Source organism: Camellia sinensis, chromosome 6 (genome assembly GCF_055761805.1).
Source record: "Camellia sinensis isolate YWXY chromosome 6, ASM5576180v1, whole genome shotgun sequence".
Lineage (NCBI taxonomy): Eukaryota > Viridiplantae > Streptophyta > Magnoliopsida > Ericales > Theaceae > Camellia > Camellia sinensis.
In genome coordinates this window covers 43,940,778-43,960,117 of record NC_138966.1, presented here as the reverse complement: position 1 = coordinate 43,960,117, position 19,340 = coordinate 43,940,778, and the positions used below count along the sequence as shown (strand labels likewise).

Below are 19,340 nucleotides of genomic sequence, written 5' to 3'. Positions count from 1 at the left end.
GACTATGCTTATGTTCTCCAAGAAGAGAGCCGATGGAGTGCTATGGTTCATCAGCCGCTTCAAAACCAGTCTGCTCTACTCCTAAGGATAGGAAATTTGGTCTCTCTCTGTCAGGGGGTAAAGGTCCTTCTAGTGCTCATAATCAAATTATCTATGATTATTGTGGGAAAGAAAGGCATGATCGGGAGCATTGTTGAAAGTTACATGGTAGACCTAATCGTGGGAGAGGTAGTGGCTGGGGTGGTACTGTCCACTCTCATGCACACCTATCAGAATCCTCTAGTAGTACTTTAGGTGATTCTGTAGCTCTCTCTTATAACACCCCAAAATAATTACAATAATCCATCCACAATGTCCACTTATGACAACAATAATAATAGAAGTATCTTCCATTAAGTCTAATGTGATTTACAAAAGAGAAACATATACAGTATACATTCATAATACCTAGCCCTAAATCTATAGCATATGTTGCAAGTTAAAAGAAAGAATGGAAGATAAACAGATAAGAATGCCCTAAGGGCTTATATATTTCCAAGACGATGCTTGGCTACAACAAAAGTGAACTTAAGTTCAATACAGTTCAAGCCTATGGCTTGTACAAAATAAATACAATAAATACACACACACAGAGAAAAAAAAGAAGCTTTCACTCCAAGTCCTCCCAAGCTATTGCCTTGGCGGAGGCATATCATCAGCACCTGAAATGTTTTTCCCACCTAGGGTGAGCTAAAGCCCAGTAGAAATAATCTAACACAGTATATAAATCTTAACAAAGCTATAAGGTGGATGCATATGCAATACTCGTGCCAAAACATTTTTATATACCTCTTTTCAAAACTATGCAATGCGAAGTTGATGTCTCGATTCATAAAATCATATCTATCACAATAGAAAAAAGGGTAGTGAATCTGGGAATTTCAAAACAAATGCAACCTTTTTCGAAAATTTCGTCTAGAGGAAACCGTAAGTCGGGACCCATGTAAACGTAGGCTATGAAAGCACTACTATTGCCATTTCACGAAAATTTCATTCGCGGGATTGGCACCCATGTACACATGCGATTTTTAGGACTTTCACTGTCACGACCCAAACCCACCCCTATGGGTTTAGCACTGTAATCGGCTAGTAATCCGAGATTACCGAAGGCCTGCTTAACAGTAATAACAGTAATACAGAGTACAGGGGCATGGCGGAAGCCAAAACAGTAAATAAACAATGTCCAATGAGCTGTGACAGTCTGTATGCAAAAAGACTTTTCATACATATTTACATTCATAACAGAAACAGTATATACAGGCATACGTCATACAAGCATACGTCAAAAGGTTAGGGACCGAATCCCTACCATAACGGTGCAGTACAGTGCTAACAGTCTATACAGTAATACAAAACAGATACAGAGACAGATGGGGGAATTAAAACACCCCAAAGCCATAGCTTGATAGGCTCGGAACCTCGCAGTGAGGCACAGTGGTTGGCTTTGACAAAAGGGAGTCTAACCCACGCTCCTAGCTCCGGTCTGGTGCCTGAACACCTACATATATATATAAATAGTGAGCCAAAGCCCAGTGAATAACATAATGCGTAAAGGGGTTAAGAATGAATGTCTTTTCAGTATTGAAAACAGTCGATTGATTCAGTATATCAGTCATTCAGTCATAACAGTCATATGTGGTATATCTAATAGCAGAACAACACAGTAAACAGTAGGTCTTGAAAGACCGAACAGTCAATGATGGCCATCATAACAGTAAACAGTAGTGGTTCCAACATGGGAACCGACAGAGATCTCTGTAACAGTAGCAGTAACAGTAACAGTGGTTGCTAAGGATGCCACAATATAGTTTAGAATAGAGAACAAACATTCATTCAGTTAACAGTAACCAGTTCAGTTGATCATTCAGAAATAATTCATTTTCGAACATATTTTTACGACATTGTTACTCACAGAGTTCTAGGCTATAAGCAGCTAGAGCGCGTCTCCGAGTGCCAACCCTACACAGTTTACAGGATGAACACACACTAAGTTCACATTCGGGAATCAAAGACTTACTCCCTACTTAGACTCAGTGTGGTTCTACATCAAGGTCCTCATTAAGATGCCTTAAACTAAGCCTAAGAATGCCTAGGATGAAATGAGGATGCAAAGATGCACTTTAAAAGCATTTTCAGAATTTTTAGGAAACAGGGGTCCTGCTCGAACGTAGGTTACTCCGCTCGAGCGGAAGCGGACATGCAGACAAAGGTTTTCGCTCGAGCGTAGACTTACCCGCTCGAGCGTACTTCAAAACAGTCAAAAGTGCTGGATGTGTGAAAATCACGCTCGATTGGGCGCTCGACACCCGCTCGAGCGCAATGCACAATGTCCCGCTCGAGCGTAAATTACCCCGCTCGAGCGGACTGCAAAACACAAGAAAATTCTGGGAGCACGATTTTCACGCTCGAGCGCCAGTCACCCCACTCGAGCATGAGTTCAAAATCTGGAATTTCCATATTCGAACCTCAAGCTCAAAATCAAGTTTCAATGTACCAAATTCGATCCTTTTGGGCCAATTTTCTGGAAAATACTTCAAAACTCATAATATAACATGTTTCAAAGATCAATTTGTAAAATCAAAGCCCAAGGGTAGTTCAATTAAATCCAATTTCAAACCAAACTTTCAAGGACATGGTAAACATGTACATGCATGGATTTAAACAACTCCAAGGCTTCAATACTTGCTCCAAAGAGCCAATTCTTACAAAGACATGATGATTTCATGAACCTTAGCTAGAACTTGGACATGCAAGTAACAATTCCATGAGAACAACTTTAAATTCAACAATGTATACATGCATGCATGGATTAAGCTTCAAATCAACATTTTTAGACCAAAGCTTGACTCTACTCTACAATAAACCATGAACCATGCAAGAACTAGCTTAATTTAACAATCAAGAAGGTGATCTTCCTACCTTAAGTCTTGAATTAAAGGTCTAGAAGCTCAATTAGCCAATTATCTTCCAAAATCTCTAAGCCTCCAAGCAAATCAAGAAGAAATCAAGCTATCTCCCTATTCTCTCTCTCTCCAGTCGGTTGAGTCCAAGAAATGGCTGATGAAATGTTGCTAACAATGTATTAAGGCTTCAACATGTATTGCCTAAATGGTCCACTAACATGGCAATATGGTAATTAAGGCAACCATTGCAATTTATCACCATTTAATCTAATCTAATCATACCATATCACATTCCAGATAAATATGCCATAAAATCACATAATTATGATTACCACATATCACTAATCGATTTCAGATTCGGCCGCCGATAAGGCCGTTAATTTGCAGTTTAAACATAAAACATGGACAGATAATTAAACAGTCAAACAGATAGACATGTATTTAAACTAGTACATTCAATCAGTCAGTTCAGAAATTTCAGTCAATTATCATGATCAGTCTCAGTTTAACAGTAATCAGTGGTTATCAGTAATCAGTGGTGAGGGTTATTACATTCACCCAGGACACTCAAGCCAACTTAGTTCAACAATACAATTCATGTTTCCCAATTTCACCCTTTTTCTCAAAAATGATAAACATTTTCAATGTATAAATGTGAAATAATGCTCAATACAAATAAATGAGAAAATAGTTTCAATTCTCCTAATTCACGTGCGATTTCTATAACACTTATAGCTATCCTCCACCGATAGCCAAAACAAATATTTCTAAATAGATAATTTATATTTCATAAAGATACACTTTCCAAATTTCCAAGAGGTGAGTGATAAGACATATCCAACTCTACCATCCTTATCAATGTCAATCCAATTTCATAATTTCAACATCAACTTCATTACTTGTACAAAACCAACATTTGAGGTATTTAGTGTAAAATTCTTACTCTTTTCAAAATCAACCCCAAGTATCAAAATTAACCATTTCTACCCAACTCAACATTATTTCCAACATCAAAACTGTAACGCCCTCAAAATAATAACATTAAACCCAACAAATAAGACATGCATTGATATCCAAAAGCTCCACATTCTTTCATTTATCAGAATTTCATTACAAAAAGTATTACATGTTAACAACAAAAGCAAATGCCCTACGGGCTTACAGCTTTCCAAGTTAACACTTGGTTACAACCAAAGAGTACTAACTCATACACATTAAGCCCTTGGCTTGTATTTACATGTAATACATCAAAAAGGTAAAACGACAACATTATGTCCGCCTCTAGCCTCCCAAGCTATGTCCTTGGAGGTGGCATGCTTCCTGCACCTGAAAATGATATTCCCATATAGGGTGAGCCACAGCCCAGTAGAAATATACTAAACCAACCATGAACAATGACTAAAATATTAGCAATTGATAGATGGCCAACACTGATACAATCACATAAATCACATATTTATGTCATACGACTTATGAGTCCAAGTTTCCTTTCATTTTCCCTTTTTCAACGGATAGACATATAAGCACTACCCACATTCTCAACAGATATGCATAACAACAATATCCACAGATAAGCATAGAAGCTATATCCACATTCTACAACAGATATGTATAACCACAATATCCACAGATAAGCATGTAAGCTATATCCACACTTCACAAAGATAAGCATATAAGCTCTATCTTCACTTCTCTAGACAAACATATGAGCTGTATCTACGGAGTTCATCCCCTATCTTCTCCCAACACTATCCGGTTTAGAGGTACATCCCCTATCTTCCCCTAAACCGCGGAGTACATCCCCCATCTCCTCCTCTACACACAACGTATACAAACACATGGGTTCTATATACAATCACTCAATACATATAGTTAATGTATTCTATCAACCGTCAAGTTCCATGACACACTTCATTGATTAGTTTCAGTTTGCCTAATCATCATGCATTGTCTACAACAATCACGACTATCCTCCACCGATAGCCCAAAGCAGTTATTTCTAAACAGAAAATAAATGCACAATGGATATTCAATCAACATTTCATTTCCTCATTCTTCTCAATTAATTATCCCAATTAATTAATCAATGTAATTAGGTCAATTCCCATAATTAACATTTCAACCCTTAGGTCCCATTTTCATCAATAATTCAACATTCATTCCATTTCTCTATGCCAAACATGCATCTAGGTTTATTATAAATAAAACCCCAACTTTTGTAAAATAGCACAAAAGCCCCAAACTTTCACAAAATAACCGAACCAACCCCAACATCTCAAAATACCAAAATTTAAAGACAAAATCCATAGAGAGGAGTAGGATATCCCTACCTCGAAGTTTGAGCCAAAAAGGAGATGAAACCAACGTGCTCCAAATCCAAACTTTTTCAGATTAAAACAAAGCTCTCAATGCCCTCTATCTTTTTAACAAAGGCCCTAGGCTAGATTCACACTCTAGGGTGATCAATTCTTAGAGAGAATATAAGTTTAGAGAGAGAGGGTCTCGGATCTAGGGTTTGATCAACAAAAGAGAGTGAAAAAGTGATGTTTAAAACGCTACTGTCCGCTGATATAAAACACGCTCGCTCGAGCGAAGCCTTTGTCGCTCGAGCGACCAGACACAGAAAACTCTCGCTCGAGCCAAGAAGTCCTCGCTCGAGCCAAAAACTCAAAAGTGCGCTCGAGCGAAAGAATGCTCGCTCGAGCCAACAACTCAAACCCTCAGGTCTGTAACCAGAAGCACGCTCGAGCGACAGACCCCTCGCTCGAGCGAAGAACAAACCAGACCACTCGAGCCAAGAAAAGCTTGCTCGAGCCAAGAAACGCAACTCTCAGGTCCAGAACCAGACGCCATCGCCCGCTCGAGCGAAGCCACTCTGGCTCGACCCACCAGACACAAACTCAACTCTCGCTCGAGCGACAAACTTCTCGCTCGAGCGAATGGCCAAAAATCTGGGCAGCAACACTAGGCTCCCAAACACAACCAACCTGAACAAACCTGCCCAACACATCCTATAACTCAAATATGAAGTAAAGAGGATGCAAACAAGATAATAAACAACAACCAACATCCACGGACACATGTCCGGATCACTATACAACAAGGGTAAACCCGGGATCGCTATAACCTCCCCCCCTTAAAGAATTTCGTCCTCGAAATTAAGCACAAATTTTCAAAAACAGGTTCTCCTCCATTTTAAACAATGTTACATTTTAACATCCAACAATCCGACCCATTACCGGTCACCCCCTCCCTATAACAAGAGGCATTTCACAATATGTAAACAACATATGTACTTTCAACATGCATTAACATTACGCATTATCTTTCCAATTTCTACAATACATTCAACACATATAGTGTCACATTCAACTTCCATATGAGGCAAGTTCCAAACATACTTCCAATAAACCAAAACATTTTCAATGTTTCACAACTTAAAACATATGTAAAAGCTTTTAAGTTCAACAATAGTTCAAAATCTAAATACAAGATTACATATCAACAAACAAGTCCGGATATTTCTCTCGGACTTCCAACTCACGTTCCCAAGTGGCTTCCTTCACTCCGTGATGTTTCCACAAGACTTTCACCAAAGGAATAGTCTTGCCACGCAGGGCCTGATCCCGCCTATCCAAGACCCGAACCGGTCTCTCCTCATACGAGGCATCCTCATCTACCTCTAAATCGGTCCAATCCAACACATGTGATGGATCTGGCTCATACTTCCGAAGCATACTCACATGAAACACGTCATGCACTCCGGACAACTGCGGCGGTAAGGCTAACCGATAAGCAACCTCACCAATCCTTTCAAGGATCTCAAAAGGACCAATAAATCGAGGGGGATAACTTCCCACTCTTCCCAAACCTCATCAAGCCTCGCCTAGGTGATATCTTCAGAAAGACATGATCACCCACCTCAAACGCCAAAGGTCTCCTCCTACGGTCGGCATAACTCTTTTGTTGACTCTGGGCCGTAACAAGCCTCCTACGGATAAGCTCAACTTTCTCCGTCGTCTCCCTAACCAACTCCGGACCCAACAAAGGTGCATCACCCACCTCGGCCCAACAAACTGGAGACCTACACGGTCGGCCATACAAGGCCTCAAACGGTGCCATACCGATACTAGACTGAAAACTGTTATTGTAGGCAAACTCTACCAAGGGTAAGTGCCTCTCCCACGTCCCACTGAAGTCCAGGACACATCCCCGAAGCATATCCTCGAGGATCTGGATAGTACGCTCGGACTGCCCGTCAGTTTGAGGATGATAAGCCGTACTAAAGGTCAACTTAGTGCCCAAGGCACTCTGCAAACTCTGCCACAATCTAGCAGTAAAACGAGGATCTCTATCTGAGACGATCGTCACTGGGACCCCGTGCAATCTCACTACGTCCCGAACATACAAGTCGGCAAGATGATCTACCGAATCTCTCACGCGCATAGGAATAAAGTGCGCCGACTTAGTCAACCGGTCTACAACCACCCAAATAGCATCACTACCCCGCTGCGTCCTCGGAAGACCTACAACGAAGTCCATAGTGATATTCTCCCACTTCCACTCAGCAATAGGCAAGGGTTGCAACAAACCCGCTGGCCTCTGATGCTCGGCCTTCACTTGCTGGCAAGTAAGGCACTTCGATACGAAAACCGCCACATCTCTTTTCATACCCCGCCACCAGAACCCAAATCCTGATACATTTTAGTACCTCCCGGATGCACCGCAAGGCACGAATGGTGAAACTCTCGGAGTACTTCCTCTCGGCAAGACTCCGGTACAAACAAACGGTCTCGGTATCTCACACTCTGGTCGGGATACACCGTTAAACCCTTCTCCACTTTCCCACTGGAGATCTTCTCTCGGAGGGATTCTACCTCAAGGTCACCTCTCTGTGCCTCTAACACTCTAGTCACAAGTGTAGGCTGCGCAACAACAGAAAACAAGGCCGCAGCCTCAACAGATTCGCCCAGTAGCAAATCAAACTCGCCAAGTGCTCCCAACATCTCCCATTCTCGGATGGCTATACTAGCTACATCACTAATGGATTTCCTACTAAGGGCATCGGCCACAACATTGGCCTTTCCCGGATGATAGTGCAACTCAAAATCATAATCCTCAATGAACTCCATCCACCTCCTCTGCCTCAGATTCAAGTCTCTCTGTGTAAACAGATACTTCAAACTCTTGTGGTCCGAGAACACCTTGAACCTCTCACCATAAAGGTAGTGCCTCCAGATTTTTAAGGCAAAGATCACAGCCGCTAACTCTAGGTCGTGTGTGGGGTAATTCTTCTCGTGTATTTTCAACTGACGTGAGCCATAAGCTACCACTTTCCCTTCCTGCATCAACACACAACCCAAACCCTCTCGTGAGGCATCACAATAAACCGCATAACTCAACCCTCTCTCCGGAATAATCAACACCGGAGTGGTGGTCAATCTAACTTTCAGCTCTTGGAACGACTTTTCACAAGTCTCACTCCACACAAACTTGACTCCCTTCCGAGTCAGTTTAGTCAACGGTGACGCTAACCTAGAGAAATCTTTCACAAATCGACGATAATACCTAGCTAATCCCAGAAAACTGCGGATCTCAAACACACTCTTAGGCTGTGCCCAATCTTGCACTGCCTCAACCTTGGATGTATCAACAGACACCCCTTCCCCGGATACCACGTGGCCTAAGAATTTGACTTCCCTCAGCCAGAACTCACACTTCCCAAACTTGGCATACAGCCCATGGGCTCTAAGCAACTCAAGCACCACTCTCAAGTGTTCCTCGTGCTCCTCCTCTGAAGGCGAATAGATAAGGATGTCGTCCACGAAGACGACCACAAATCGGTCTAAGAACTCCCGGAAAATCTGGTTCATCAAGTCCATAAAGACTGCCGGTGCATTGGTAAGCCCAAATGGCATCACCAAAAACTCATAATGGCCATACCGCGTACGGAATGCCGTTTTCGGAATATCCTCCTCCCTGACCCTCAACTGGTGGTAACCCGATCTCAAGTCTATCTTAGAGAAACAACGGGAACCCTTCAACTGGTCAAACAAATCATCTATACGGGGCATAGGATACTTATTCTTAACCGTAGCCCGATTCAACTTCCGGTAGTCAATACACAATCTCAAGGCGCCATCTTTCTTTTTAACAAAGAGGGCCGGCGCTCCCCACGGCGAAACACTAGGGCGAACAAAGCCCTTATCGAGCAATTCCTGGAGCTAAACTTTCAACTCAACCAACTCTGCTGGAGCAAAACGGTAAGGTGCCATAGAAATCGGCGCCGTGCCGGGCACTAAATCAATAGAGAACTCTATCTCATGGTAAGGTGGCAAACTAACAAGATCTTCGGGAAAGACATCCGAATACTCACAAACCACCCTCGGCAATACAATCTGTGTCTCATCACACTCACTACTCTCCAAGCTAGCAAGTAGACTACTAAGCTCACTTCGCCCTCGCGAATCATACCCCGGTGGCAAAACACTACCAACCCGGTCTCCCAAGAAATGGAACCACTCCCCGCTCAAGGTACATAACGTGACCCTCTGGCGGTAGCAATCAATAACAGCCCGGTATGACGATAGCCAGTCCATACCCAAAATAACATCAAAACCCTTCATAGGCATGACAACAAACGGAAAAGGAAGCCTATAGTCGGCGACCTCTATATCACATCCTCTAACAACTATATAAGGAAAAGAAACCTAAATCCATAAGTCAAATGGGTCAGTTTTAAACCAGAAACGCTATATGATGAGTTACATACTCTTCGGCGTCTGATGGCTCTGCTTGATTCTTCTCCTGCTTCTGCTTTTGCTTTTACTTCTACTTCTGATCATCTTTCCTCTAACTTTGCTTCTACTTTCCTTGTTATAGCAAGGATAAAGTAAGAGTGGCTGATGGGTCTTTATCCTTTGTGTCTGGGACCGGTTCTATTCATTATTCTCCCTCTATTTCTCTCTCATCTGTTCCTCTCTCCTCTGTTCTTCATGTTCCCAAATTTTCTTCTAATTAGTCTATTAGTCGTATTACTAATTCCTTAAATTGTTCTGTAACCTTTTCCCCCTGTCATTGTGTTTTTCAGGAATTGGGTACGGGGAGAACAATTGGTAGTGGTAAAGTACATGGGGGATTGTATTTTCTAGAGGGTGGATCTTTTATTACCAGCCAAACTCTTCAGACAACCAACACTTTATCTCTTTTTCTATTACATCAGTGGCATCAGTGTTTAGGCCATCCCTCTATTTCAGTTTTGTAGAAATTTTGTCATAGTTTAGTGAAGGATTGTGATAGGAATCATTTTCATTGTGATGTTTGTAATTTTGCTAAACATAAACAAACTTGTTAGCCTTCAATTAATAAAAGAAGTTTGTTTCCATTTATGGTTATTCATTCTGATTTATGGGGTCTCTTTCGTATTATGTCTGTGTTTGGTTATCATTGGTTTGTTACTTTTATTGACTGTCATTCTCGTGTCACTTAGGTTTACTTACTACTTCGCGCCAAAAGTGAGGTCTTTTCTTGCTTTCAAACATTTCATAAGATGGTCCGTACTCAGTTTGTAACCGAAATTAAAGTCATTCGGAGTGATAATGGTACTGAGTACATTGATGGTGAATTTCATACATATCTTGAGGGGCATGGTATTCTTTATCAAACCAGTTGTGTTGGCACTCCCGAATAGAAGGGTTTTGCTGAACGCAAAAACAATCATCTTCTTAAGGTAGCTCGTGCCCTTATGTTCACAATGCGGGTACCTAAACCATTCTGGGGTGATGCTGTTCTCACCTCCGTGTATCTCATTAACCGTGCCTTCTAGTGTCCTTTAGTTTCAGCACTCCCTTACCTTCCTCATTCCCATGTCTGTACCTCCTCATTCTTTTCCTCCTAAGGTGTTTGGTTGTGTTTTCTTTGTTCACATTTCTCGTTTTACTCGGAGCAAACTGGACCCCAAGGCTCTTCAGTATGTCTTTATTGGTTACTCCTCCACCAAGAAAGGTTACAAGTGCTATGATTCTCTCTCTCACAAAACTTATGTTACCATGGACGTCACTTTTGTGAGTTTGAGCCATTCTTTGAGGCCTAACCTCTTCAAGTGGAGGTTCCTTCAATGGAAGAGACTGTTTTTTCTTATCCATTGTTTTCTACTATTTGTTATGAGGGGGAGGAGGCGCTGCCGTATTGTAAGAAGGATCTAAGTAAGTGTGTTTAGGGGGAGTCTAGTAGGTTGGATAAACTAGATTGTGTTCAGGAGGAGTCTAGTAGGTTGGATAGACCTGATCTTTAGACCTACTCTCGGAGACAAAGAGAACAGCCGACCTATGTGCCGCCGTGTCAATCATTACCTCCAACCCCAATTCCTAATTCTTTATGGAATCCTCAGGTAATGAGTCGTTGGTTTCTTCTCATACTATTCCTATTGATGATTCAAATCTTCCTATTGCTATTAGAAAAGGTGTTAGAACTTGTACTCAACATTCTATTTCTAAATTTGTGTCATATGATTCCTTGTTTACATCATATCATGTTTTTGTTTCGTCTTTGCGTTTTGTCTCCATTCTTCAGAATTAGAATGAAGCATTCACTGATCCTAAGTGGAAAGAAGCTATGGCAGAGGAGATGAGAGCTCTAAGTAAGAATGGCACTTTAGAGTCAGTTTCTCTACCATCGGGTAAAAGACCTGTGGGTCAAATGGGTGTTTACAATCAAGCAGAGGACCTATGGGACTATTGACAGATATAAGGTGAGACTAGTTATTAAAGGGTTTACTCATACATATGGCATTGATTATTAGGAAACTTTTGCTCCAGTGGCTAAAATGAATTCTATTCATGTCCTTCTTTCTGCCACCATGCCACCACTCAATCACTTAGTCATATTTAGACACACTTTCATCAGTGATAATAGATTTTTTAAAAATTACAAATAAATTTGAATCATTCACTCTTAATCATGTTCACTCACTTATTTACAATAATCCACACACACACACACACACACACAATAAACAATAGAGACTAATAAATTTATCATCGAAAAAATAATGAATCCATCATAGATCAATACAAAATCAACAAAAATTAATGATACATTCAGTGATAAATTTGTCATTGAACATAGCTAGATACTGATAAATTTATTACTAAATTTTTTTATAGCAAATCTGTTTTTAAAAATAGAGAGAGAGAGAGAGAGAGAGAGAGAAGATGAGGATGAGGAAGAGAAGAAGTAAGCTATGAAAAAATAGTGTTGTTTGGAGTCATTTGGAGTCGATTTCACCATTGAAACAACTAGATCAATGTAGATCTATAGCTAAATCAATGGATCGGCGACAATAGAGTGAAGATCAGAGATGCAGAGTGTAGATCGGTGATGGTTGATGTAGTTGGTGAACAAGGTGGTGGATTCGTGACGCTGGAGTGTAGATTGATAGTGGTTGCGAATGGACGACGATGGTGGTGATATTTTAACGACGACTGTAGTGGTTGTCATGGTAACGTTGATGGCAACGGAGAAAAACAATAGAGATGGTTAGTGAACAATGGTGGTGGCAGTGGTTGATGACGGTGGCCATAGTGGGTGAACAACCAATGCGACGGTGGCGGTGCGGTGATGAAACTCTTTATAGAAATGGTAGAAAGAGATGAGTCTTCTCTGTGTGAAAGAGAGAGAGGGTCTGCACAAATGGTGGAGGAAGAGAGAGAACAAAAGATTGTTTAGGGCAACACAAAACACTCAAGGATAAAAAAGGAAAAATAATAGATGGGCCAGGATTTATGTGTACATAAGATTCTAAGTCAACATCTAATGGGTAATAAAATCCAAAAACAGGACCGGCTGGTAGATAACCCAATGCATTAGTACCTTATACTATATTATTCAAATAGACCTAATAAACATTGGGGCCCATTTGTTTTTATTAAGTGAAATATTTTATTTAACAAAATTAATTGAAAAAATTAAAATTCTTAACTACTCTCTCATACAATACTAAAATTATATGAATTAACTAATAAAATAAAATTGAGAATACTTATAATTTTCCAATCACAAGGGAAATTTGTATTTTAAGAAAATTTTAAAAGATGTATTTGTAATTTACAATTTTTTTTTTTATTATTGAGGCCTAGTCTAAAGGGCCCCTAAAAAAATTCTTGTACCAGCAACAAACAATTTTTTATTTTTTCATATATGTGTTGTTGGGCCAAATTGAATATATATATTGAATAAATCTTTTCTTTGATCAACAATGTTACAAGAATTATTGAATGGATTAGTTATATTATCTATTGAAAAAGATTTGGTAAATAATTAGATTATGCAAATTTAATTAGTGATTTTGCCACTAAAATGTGATAGTTGAGTCAATTGTCGGCCTCGTTTGGGAACAGGTTTTTTTAGTAACTTTTTGACATTTTGGCTAAAATATAATGTAAAAAAAAAACTAGTATGTTTGGGATGAATTTTTGACTTTTTACGAAAAGATGTGCAAAAAGTAGAGAGAAAATGAAATCTTTGACTTTTTGGTATAGATTGTTAGCTTTTTGACTTTTTTAGTAACTTTTTGACTTTTTAGCTAAAAAAGTCAATTGCCAAATAACAGCATCAAACCTTTTTTCTTTTTGACTCTTTGCAATGATTTCTTTTTATCTTAATATATGGAAGTAAATTTTAATTTATAATTTTAACGATTATTTGTGCAAGTAATTTTTTTTTTTTTTTTTTTTTGTGACTACTAACAAATTAAAAAATTATTAGTACTTAGCATTTTATCTATAAAAATTTTACAAAAAAAGTAGGGTAAAATATAAATGCCTCTTGAGATTTGCTTAAAATATAGATTGCCCATGTGGTTTAGAAAATTACAAATATTCCATTGCCAAAAAATTTTATTTAACATAATTAATTGAAAAAATGAAATTTGTAACTGCTCTCTTATTCAATAATAGAATTACCTGAATTATTAATTGAAATAAATTTATGATATCATTAGATCCTGTTAATTGGCTTGATGATTTATTAATAAAATGCGCAATTTGTTATGAAATTAGAAACTTCAAGAGACAGCCTGTAATTTTATAAACCACAAGAGGCAATTTATATTTTAAGCAAACTTCATGGAATATATTAGTAATTTACCCAAAAAAGTATATGTAAGAGGGCCTCATTTCATAGTTTGCCTAAGATCTCATAAATCTCAAGGCTGGCCCTACTTCTACCTCCCCAAGCCACCCTGATCTCTCTCTCTCTCTCTCTCTCTCTCTCTCTCTCTCTCCCTCTGTGTGTGTGTGTATATGATAAACCTATTTTGTTTTTAGGTGAGCTTTCTCCAGATAAAGTAGAGGAAATTTATAAGTTCGCCTCTAATCTGTCATTTCCCGATTTTCAAAATATTAATAAAGCAAAAATTAATTAATTTAAGTTTGATATTTTAATAGAAAGCATTCTTGTTAACCTTATTCTTTCTCAATGTTAACAGTATTGAAGAAATAGGAAAGTGTATTCAATAAAATGTATCTTTACAATACAATGAGATGCCTATATATAGGCGAGGAAGAGTGGTCACCAAGAAAGCTAACAATAGAAATATCCTAATATGGTAAAACCTAATTACAGTATCTAATATATATAGTGAATATAATATATATATATATACAATTTCACTAACAGTCTCCCTCAAACTTAAGGTGGTTGCAAAGAGACCAATTAGAGTTTGGAAAGAGAAAATAAAATAAAATAAAACTAATAATGCTTGAAGACAATTTATGGTTGTGCATGACCATTGTAGGAGCAGCCGAAACTAATGTCGGAAGATAGTTTATGGTCATACTGGACCGTTGTAGGAGCAACTGGAGCTAATGTCAGAAGACAGTTTATGGTTGTATCGGACCATTGTAGGAATTGAGTGTGCCAGGGGCAACTTAAGACAGAATGTGCTAGGGGCTGACTTCGGAAGTGTGCCAAGGGGCAGCTTAGGTGGTGGTGCGCTAAGGAGGTGACTTGGGTGGTGCACCAAGTGATAGCTTGGGTGGTTCGCATAGTGTATCACTTTGCTCACCATGATAAAAGTATATTACCCCAACACCCCCCCCCCCCCCCCAAAACTCAAATAGGTTTGAAGATATAAACTTATTTGAGGTCGAAATAGAGGGAAAGACAGAGTGGAGCGGAAAGGAGAGATCATATTCTAAAAAACAATTATAGAAAAGAATTTTTATTTTAATAGTGGGACAAGCCCATGTGATAGAGTTGAAAAACATATTTTGTTTGAATAGAAAGAGTGTACCCCGAGATATATATATATATATATATATATATGTAGAGAGAGAGAGAGAATTTTGGATGGATTTAATTAAAAAATTGTGTGTTTGGGAGAGTGTGTAGGATGGGTTTGATTAAAAAAATGAGAGTGCAGAATAGGGAGGGGTAAATCCGAGAGAGGGAAAGGAAAGATCTTGAATGTGGGCTGGTGGTTGAGCAACGACGAAGGAGGGCGACGATGGGTTGGAACTGTCGGCATGATGGCCGAAGCTGTGGCTGGCGTGATGGAATAGACCTCTGAGGTGGAGGCAATGGCTGAAGTTGCGTTGAGTAATGGTGGTGATGGTCAGAGAAAGAGACAAATGTGTGGCTGTGAGATACTCATGTTCAAGGACTGAGATCCGACGAGCGGCCAAGGAAAGGTTGTCACCCACCGGTAAGGAGAAGAACACCAAGAACTTAACCTATAGTTCTAATACCATGTTAACTGTATTGAAGAAATAGAAAAGTGTATTAAATGATGTCTCTGTTTACAATAAGAGTGGTCACCAAGAAAACTATCAATAAAAATATTCTAATATGGTAAAATTTAATTATAGTATCTAATATATTTTTTTTGATCAGTAAAGAAAAGACTTTGTTGATGAAGAAGTAAAATTACAAGCATAACTTATATCAACAAAGGACAGAAGTGCACAAAGTATCATAGTTAGAGTCGACAATCCCAATTAGATTGACACTGAAAAGCAAGTACAATCTTATACTAACACTTGACCCAAGAATTGGAGAGGGACTAATCAAAGGAAAAACAAAACACAAACAAACAACAACAAACATAGATCCCACTAAATCATTTTACTTGCTCATATTTACTTAAATTGTCAAAATTCTAATTTACATTGTAAAACGTGTTTGGAGGCCAATATTTTATTAAAGTCAAAAATATATTCTATTTTTTTCTTGTTAACCTTATCTTGCTATGAAATGACAAAATCAATGATTTTCAATTATAGTGAGCTTGCATTAGAAAACGTTTATAATTTTATAAAAAAATGATATATAAGTTCACTTTAGACTTATTTTTTAGATCCAATGATATATAAGTAATATAATTGATTGATAATTAGAGAAGATATGAGAAAGAATGTTACCTAAGATGTCTTAATTGATTGTCACATAATTGAACTTAAAAAATGGGTCTAATTTTTGAACTTGTATAATAATGCTCTAATTTTATAGTTTTTGAAGAAAATAATTTTAATTTAAAAAACAATGAAATTCACTCAAAATCATGATTAAGTGGTTAGCGACTTCATTATCTAAACCACACTCGACACAAATAGAATCGAAAATTCTGCTATGTTATTTTCTCATTAAATGAATGATATTTAATGGATTTTTTTTAATGGAAATAAAATATGTTGTGTTTAACTATATTTGTAACCCTGCGAATGGACTTTGTAGGTTAAATTAATTACCATTGAGGAATTGGTGATCTTTGGAATGGATAACGTGATAGAAATATGGCCTAGGAAACTTCAACCTAAAGTGGAAGTGATGTTAATTTCGCATTGTCGTAAGCTATTGAATATTCTTAAGGGCATGCAGAGTATTGAACGACTTATAGTGGGGTACTGTCAATCTGTGGAAGTAGCATTTGATCTTGAAGGAATAATTGTTAGAGAAGGCTATCCAGATATCGTGCTCCCTTCATTAACAGAATTGACCCTACTTTATCTACCAAAGTTGACACATGTTTGGAAGAACAACTTACTAAGAATTCCAAGCGTTCAGAACCTGACATCCTTAACAGTAGTGGGTTGCAGCAGTTTGAGATATATATTCTCATCTTCTCAAGCCAAACTTCTTGTTAAACTACAAGAAATAAGTGTAGCTGAATGTGGTGTGCTGGAAGCGATTGTTAATGAGGAACCAAAAGTAGATGATGAAGTCGCAACAAATATAATCATGTTCCCTCAACTAAATAGTCTCAAACTCTGTCATCTGCCAAACCTCAAGAGTTTATGTCCCCAAGCTTACACATTTGAAGGATCATTCATCCGCATAGAAGTAATCAACTGTCCCAACATGAGGGCAATCCCTTCAGCATCGCAGCGCAATGTTCGAGAAGTGGAATTTTTTAACTCAGCTCAACACCATCTCTTGGATACAAAGGTAAGTGAGTTGTATTAAAATTATAGTATTCAACATTAACAACCCATTCTTTCAAAGAAAATATTTCCAATATCCATTAAACTAAGGATAAACCTCTAAATGTTTGAAGAGGAAAGAATTGTTGGGTACAAAAAGTCAAGGAGAATAAACTCTTTAGCATTGATGCAGTCAAAGATTTTGTCAAGAAAATTAATCCATTCTTTAAAAAAAAAAATAAAAAATTAGACATAATTTTTTGGGATTATTACATCCAGTGGATGTCAGAAGGAAAAAAGAAAAAGAAAAAAAAGGTACATGAAAAAGTATTTTATAATTTTGATTATTAATATTTATAAAGTTTCTCACTAATTTGTAATTATTTTTTCAAAACTCTTATGATATGATATTTTTCCTAATTTTTGTTTTCTAGAATGATGTAATGGTGGTATTTTTTGTAATTAAATGTCATTTTAATGGGCACATGATTTTTAAAGGATAAGTCTTGGTGCAACCACATCATTCTATATACAAATGTTATATGTTTTTTCTGTTTGTATATCATTATTCTTTTGTCAATTGTTCCCAGCTCTCAAATAAATGGTGTTAACATCAAGGGAGTGTTTGTTTGGAAGGACTAGATAGGGGCGGATTACAATAAAATAAATTGTTAGTCCTAAATAATTAGTCCCTTAACTATTTTGTTCAAAATGATGTGTATTTGACTATTAATCCGATCTTCATTTTTTAACCAAACAAGGGATTAGTAAATATGTCACTAACACAATTGAAGTGATAACAATTGCAGTTTGGTTTAAGCACCAAGGGAATGCTTGATGTCACAGGAATAGATGAGCCAACTGAGATATTGCGCAATCAACTTGAAGTCGGATGCCTTGACAAAGTAAGATTCATGCGGGTCCAGTGTTGTGGAAAATTATCAAGTGTTGTCTCGTCCAAGTTAATGCAAAGGCTGCACAATATACAACGGCTAATGGTATGGTGGTGTGATTCACTGGAAATGATATTTGATCTCCAAGAGGGGGTATGTGCTGATGTTGCTGAGAAAGAAACATTAATCACTCAGTTAAGAAAATTGAAATTGAAGTATTTGCCCAAGTTGACACACATATGGAAGAATATTTCCCAACCAACTCATTGTTTCGAAAATCTAAGATTTCTAACAGTGCAGCACTGTGACAACCTGAGATATATATTCACAATTTCCATGGCCAACGTTCTTGTGAATCTACAAAATCTAAGAGTTGCACATTGCGAGAAGGTAGAAAAGATTGTCACCAGGGAAAACAAAGAAATCTTTTCGCAAAGAATTTACTCTGTCGAACTTATAAATCTTCCAAGTCTCGTGTGTTTTGGCCCAGATGTAAATAATACTGAAATTCCAGCAGAAGAAACCTCTGTAAGACTCTGCCCCAAATTTCCAGGTAAAACTCCAATTATATATTTGCAAGTTTTCGATGGACTCAAGAAGGCAACTTCACTACTCAATTTTTTAGCTATACATCTTACAGCTAAGAAAAAAGTAGTTATGATAAGGTAGTATTTGATTTACTGAAATAAAATATTGAAACTAAATAATCATTTCTTAACCTATTTATGAAATGATCATTCTTTTACCATTGTAAATAATAATTCTATTTATAATATATTTTATATTATATTTTTAGTACACCAAATATGAAAATATATGTTCTAATGGAATGACCATTCTATTTCATTTAATTCCAAAGAATAATTACAATTAGGTGCTTATAATATTCTACACAATATCTCACATTACTAATGAATATGGTTAAACTTTAGGGAAAATTACAATTAGGTGCCTATAAGTTTGCAAAACGATAATATTTATTTATTTTTTAATTATTATTTTTATTTTATTTTATTTTTGATAAAGTTAGGAAATTAGCAAGTTAGTAATTAGATTAGGGTTAATTGCACTTTTGACTCTTGTAGTTT

General features: G+C 37.7%; 1 protein-coding gene across 1 annotated transcript in view; it reads left to right on the top strand.

The window, feature by feature from the left end:
* The window catches only part of LOC114305457 (uncharacterized), a 58,265-nt gene extending 39,310 nt beyond the window's left edge, over nucleotides 1-18,955 (top strand). The window contains exons 5-6 of the mRNA XM_082873752.1: nucleotides 16,674-17,384; nucleotides 18,169-18,955. Of these exons, the coding sequence (XP_082729878.1) occupies nucleotides 16,674-17,384; nucleotides 18,169-18,921 (1,464 nt within the window). The 3' untranslated portion in view covers nucleotides 18,922-18,955. The remainder of the gene's footprint in view (nucleotides 1-16,673; nucleotides 17,385-18,168) is intronic.
* Nucleotides 18,956-19,340: the final 385 nt, after the last annotated feature.